At 38.1% G+C, this 5,500-nt stretch overlaps 1 protein-coding gene across 1 annotated transcript; it reads left to right on the forward strand.

Moving 5' to 3' along the window:
* The first annotated feature begins 713 nt into the window (after window positions 1-713).
* On the forward strand, window positions 714-4,865 carry pdcb (phosducin b). The gene is made up of 4 exons (XM_023394583.2): window positions 714-927; window positions 1,995-2,058; window positions 2,867-3,015; window positions 3,262-4,865. Exons 2-4 carry the CDS (start codon window positions 2,013-2,015, stop codon window positions 3,775-3,777), a joined length of 711 nt encoding a protein of 236 aa, XP_023250351.1. The 5' UTR covers window positions 714-927; window positions 1,995-2,012; the 3' UTR covers window positions 3,778-4,865.
* Window positions 4,866-5,500: the final 635 nt, after the last annotated feature.

Below are 5,500 nucleotides of genomic sequence, written 5' to 3' on the forward strand. Positions count from 1 at the left end.
CTATTATATATGTGTGTGTTCTTACAATAACATAGTAAAAATGCATTAAACCTTGACAGGATGTACAGATGCTCCTATGTTCTACTTTTTATCTGTATTTGTTGAAATGCATTCCTTTAGACTCACAAAACCTTTTCTGTCTTTTTAACTATAAAAATGTTTTAACTTAACTTTAAAGCTATTTGTGAGAGGGAAAATCATACTTTAAGAAGTCAGAAGATGCTACAGTGTGATTTTTGTATCAAAAATAATAAAGAGGCACATGATAAAGAATCACTAGATATTCCCCACCCGTAGCTAGCGGTGTTTTGTGTTTTGAAAGATTCCCATCATGTGTTCATTTTCGTGTGAAGCTCTATGCCTGGAAGAACTTTGAATTCCAGACAAGATCATTTTATTTGAAAGTTCATCTCGCGGGGATTTAGTGCCCTTGCTTAAGTTAACTCTTAACATGCTGTTTATGATAGTGAAATGCAACACAATAGCTCTTGTGTACTACTTTTGAATACACAAGGCTCTTATCGACTGCCCAATCAAGTGATGTATTACATCTCTGGTAAGAAAAAAAAAAAGAGAGAGAAAATTTTCAAAGTTTGGAAAAAAAAGAAATATTCCGTTCTCTCTCTCTCTCTTTCTCTTTTTATCTTTCTCTATTGCTCTTCATTGTGTGTTGTCAGGCCTTTATCAAGTAGAGGCTTCTAATTCCTGAAGTGAAATCCTCTTAGGATCTCTGCTCTATTTCTGTTTGGTCTATAGGGTCTTTTTTGAAATCTCCATTAGACCAAGCTCATTGGCTGGAAAAGACACACGCATGCACACAAAAACACACACCATCCAGCAACAGATAGCACAGTGAAGTGATCGAGTTTGGACCAGAGCAAGGTTAACTACTGACACAAAGGGAGGACTTTACTGTGACTGTGTGAGGTAAGAAAAACTACATTGACTTCTCTTATTTTCTGAAAACAATGGAGAGAAATCAGCTAAAACTTGTTTATAAATGTCCAGAAAAATAGGAATCAGTTTTGAGTGGCTTTAATAAGAGTTGTAAGGAGATAGAGGAGAGAGCTAAGAAGATAAGACATATATTTGAGATCGATTTTGGGGGCCATCTTGATTTTTCATGTGTGTATTTTTAAGTATCAAATAAAGGTTTTATGAATTTTGTGCTATGTCTTTATTATCTTGAAGCAAAGGCTTCTGCAAAGAATAAGAACAAAGAATTCTTTCTTTTGGTGCTGATATTAGTCATGGGTCTGTGTCTAATTAAAAGTCAGCTGTTTACAACAGTTTATTGTCTGTCTCTCAATCACACACAGACACATAAAGAACTGAAACGTATATGCGACTACATTTGCTCATAGTACAACTAATCATGGCAAAACTCCACTTGTGGATTAGGGGGTTAGAGGTGGCCACAAAGATCATCAGACCAGATCAGCAGCGTGTACGCAGGAAGGAAGACTGCACTAACTGAGACACTGGCATGTGCTATTTAATCCAATGAGATGTTGGCTCTGTATGTGTCACACATTACGAAGCAGTGTGAGACCAAAATATTCTACCTCTAAAGCAAATACAGTGTACATTTTCTATATGTAAATATATGCAAAAACAATTAAAATTTAGTAGAGGAAATCGCCCTTCATAATATGGTTTTCATAGTTTAGTTGCCACTTTTTCCATCTTAACCCTGAGTGGTCACAGCAAGCAAGACAGCCCTGTTGCTGTGCAGTAATCCTCTTAGACCATTAATTTAATTAAATATCATGGAGTCACTCGGTATCCAGCATCTCTGTCACACTGCAAAGAGTTTAAATCTGTTGCTGTACACTTGTCTAATTGAGAACAATGAAAATATACACGTGTTGCAGGTCATTAACAGTTGAGTGTTCAAGCTGAAATTAATTATTCATTCTGATATCAGCAGCACCCACTGTGCACATTCGTATGAATGACCTCTTTCAACTCATTCTCAATTTTGTGTCACACAGGTAGCTAACCAGGAGAAAATGTCTGTCAAAGTGATCGATTTGGAAGAGACCGCAACCCACACAGGTGAGTAGAAGCGGTGCTTTCAAATATGACGCAGTAACATGTTTGTCTGTTTAATTAATTTCTTTACAAAATGGTATTTTTATGAGGGCAAAAGCATCATTCACAGAGCAGTTGACTGTGAACAGATAGCAGTAAGACCAAGGCAGAGTGGAGGACAGATCTGTAGAGCTTTGGCAGTTTAACTGATGCTTTAATCTTCTTTTTCTTTGACTGCACTGGTGCAATTACTGAACTTCCTAGAAGGTCGAGACGAAGCTTTGATCCCCACATTAAAACAGGATACAGTATCCACCAATGACTCATAGTGGCACATTGTCATTTAACAAAGTAGTAAACCAGTCTTGAAATCTCACATATCATTGGTTATGTGAGAGTAAAGTTTGAGGATGCTGCTTCATGAAGCCACAACTAAGTAACTTCTGCTGGAGTAGGATTGAATAGTGTCTGCTTCCAGAAATGTTTTATTGTTTTCCTTTTTTCTTGCCTGTATCAGCCTTTACACTGTCTTACTAAATAATTCAAGATATGAACTGTAATGATAATAATAATGTCCTAAGTTATTAAGATTGAATAAACCACATACAAAATGCAAAAATAAGTAAATTACAAGAAGGATCTAAAAAGTAAAGAGCATATTAAAATAAAACCAAAACAGGATAAAAGCATTGTTACAATTTAAGAAAAGGTTCTCCAATAAAAGTAAATGTTAAGAAGGGATGTTAAAGAGGCGAGAGAGTTGGCTAGCTGGAGATACACTAGTCACTATCCTTCAGTTACTGAATACAGATGCTATGTTTCTTCTCCATAGGTCCAAAAGGAGTCATTAATGACTGGAGGAGGTTTAAGCTGGAAAGTATGGACCAGGAAAACCTGCCACTTGCAAAAAAGGAACTTCTCAGACAGATGTCATCCCCTAACAAACCAAAAGATGACTCCAGAGCAAACCTTAACCGCAAGGTAGAACCCAAAGCTTACAGCAAAGATGGCAGACTTTTACTTTGATGGGCAGCAAACATCATTATGAAACACCTATGTTTGTGTTTATGAGAAATGGATCTCCAGTGTAAGTTAAAACAGATTCAGTCACAAAAAGTTTCTTGTTGGCAATCAGAGCTTCTTCATTATCCCTAGAAATTACAAGTATTGTAATTCCATCACCAGTCAGGATGGTAATTGTTGGTCTAACATCTTTTTATTTTTCAGATGAGTGTCCAAGAGTACGAACTGCTGAAGGAGGAGGACGAGGGATGTCTGAAGAAGTACAGACGGAGGTGCATGCAGGAGATGCATGATAAGCTCAGCTTTGGGCCCAGGTTTGAAGGTGTGCATGACCTGGACAGTGGAGAGGCCTTCCTTGAAGTCATTGAGAAGGAGCATCACAGCACGGTGGTGGTTGTCCACATCTACAAGGTTGGGGTCAAAGGTTGTGAGGAGCTCAACAACTGCCTCGACTGCCTGGCCACTGAGTACCCCACCGTAAAGTTCTGCAGGATTGATGCTGTTTCATCCGGAGCTGCCGAGCGGTTCTCAGATGAGGTTTTGCCTACGCTGCTGGTATACAAGGCTGGAGAACTACTGGGGAATTTCCTGGCCTGCACACAGCACCTTAACGAGGAGTTCTTCGCCACTGATGTGGAGGCTTTCCTCAACAGCTACGGCCTGTTGCCCGAGAAAGAGCTGCCTGGCTTGGAAGACGAAGAGGAAAACGATGTAGAGTAAACAAAGAGTTTGGCTGCTGTGGAAAAAAGGAAGCTGTCTCGCAGAGCTGGATAGAAACCTATGAAAGACAATCTACAACATCAGACAAGATATTTGTTTGGTCTTCTACAAATACAAAAACCATAACATCTCCACTAGTTCACTAGTGTTTGAGGGTGGTGCATTAAAGAAATTTTACTTCCTGGTTGGTAAACAAATCTCAGTGTCCCAGGTCTAGGTGCTCTCACATATGGGTGTGGGTTACAGTAAGGTGAGGAGATACAGCATTTATGTCTAAAAATATAAAACAAATCCCCTCACTGCCACCCAAACAAAAGCCAAACCAGCTAACTGCTTGGACCCATGCCCCATAACTAACTATAATTACAGTGTTTTATTTTGTAAAGTTAGGAAATATTACATACTGTATTTACTTGTAAAAAATGTTAATTCATAGACTTTTTGTTGTATTTGATTGGATAGATCTGTACACGTTATTAATAAATGCAGGGTTCATACAAAGTGACATCCCTCAGTGTTAATATTTAAATATATGTATACTTCAAGTTTTTTTTGCCAAAAAAAAAAAAAAAAAAAAAAGAACCTTTAAAGAGATATATAGAACAGGTACTCTTAAAACTTAAGAGGCCAAAGCACTCTGAATGTGGAAAGGTTTCATGTAAACACATCTTCCAGCTGTCTGGTCCGACACTACCTACCCTTGCTTCCTAAGCGAGTGTGCTCGGAGGTTCATGTTGTGTCTGGAAAAAACATTCATGAGCCTCTGGTATTTTAACATCATCAGTAAAGCGTCATCAGAGAAGAGTTCATCCATTTATGCGTATTTTATATTGTGTGTGAGAGTGTGAGAAAGTCATGGAAATAAACAAAAAGGAAACCGTGGGTGGTTGGTTTTCTCACTTAGCCAACACGTCCTTGACTCAGCACAGTGGTCAACGTCATCATCATCATCATCATCATCATTGTCGTCGTTTTGAGTTTGTTATGGATGGTTACTATTTTAAACTGTGTACAGAATATGATGAGAAATACTCTAATATACATGTTGTCCAGAATAACAATGAACAATAAAATAACATAAAAGATAACAGTTTTTGCATTGCATTTTATTAATTTACAAGACTAGAAGGTCTGCTGGTTGCTCCTATAAAACCTTCATTTTTGTACGAATTAAACAAACAAGATATGGCATGTTAACTAGTGAACTTTAAATCTGCTGGTAGGTGGATTTTTTTTATTCTTTGGACAGAGCCAGACCAGCTGTTCCCCCCTGTTTCCAGTCTTTGTGCTAAGCTAAGCTAATCAGATACTGGCTGTAGCTTCATATTTAGCGTACAGACATGAGAGTGGCATAAATCTTCTCATGTAACTCTGCAATAAAACTAATGAGCATATTTCTCTGAACACTGAATCGATGCTTTAAGTATCTTTGCTCAATCTGTGATTCCTTTCAGACGGAGTGTTGCAAAACTCACCTCCTCCTCACTCACCGCTACTCTATCACCACCATTATCTGGAGATTGTCTCAGAAGATTCAGCCAAGAAGGAGGCTCTCATTTCACCATCACCACCAGTGTCTAGGCAGAGATGGGGTTCTTACATAATATATCTGTTTGCATTGGCCTGCATTGAGTGTGTTTATGCATTTAAATGATACAAAAACTTTGTGTGAATCTCAAGGTTAGAACTTCACCCCAATCTTCTGTAGGGATATTTTATTATA

This window comes from Seriola lalandi, unplaced genomic scaffold (genome assembly GCF_002814215.2).
Source record: "Seriola lalandi dorsalis isolate HSWRI2012SDOR001 ecotype SW California unplaced genomic scaffold, Sedor1 jcf7180002054949, whole genome shotgun sequence".
Taxonomy (NCBI): Eukaryota; Metazoa; Chordata; class Actinopteri; order Carangiformes; family Carangidae; genus Seriola; species Seriola lalandi.

Bases quoted from the DNA above. Each gene is read 5' to 3' on its own strand.
- pdcb (XM_023394583.2), top strand. From the start codon at position 2,013: ATGTCTGTCAAAGTGATCGATTTGGAAGAGACCGCAACCCACACAG. The intron at 2,059-2,866 runs GTGAGTAGAAGC...TCTTCTCCATAG, and splicing joins AGAGACCGCAACCCACACAG to GTCCAAAAGGAGTCATTAAT. The intron at 3,016-3,261 runs GTAGAACCCAAA...TTTATTTTTCAG, and splicing joins GAGCAAACCTTAACCGCAAG to ATGAGTGTCCAAGAGTACGA.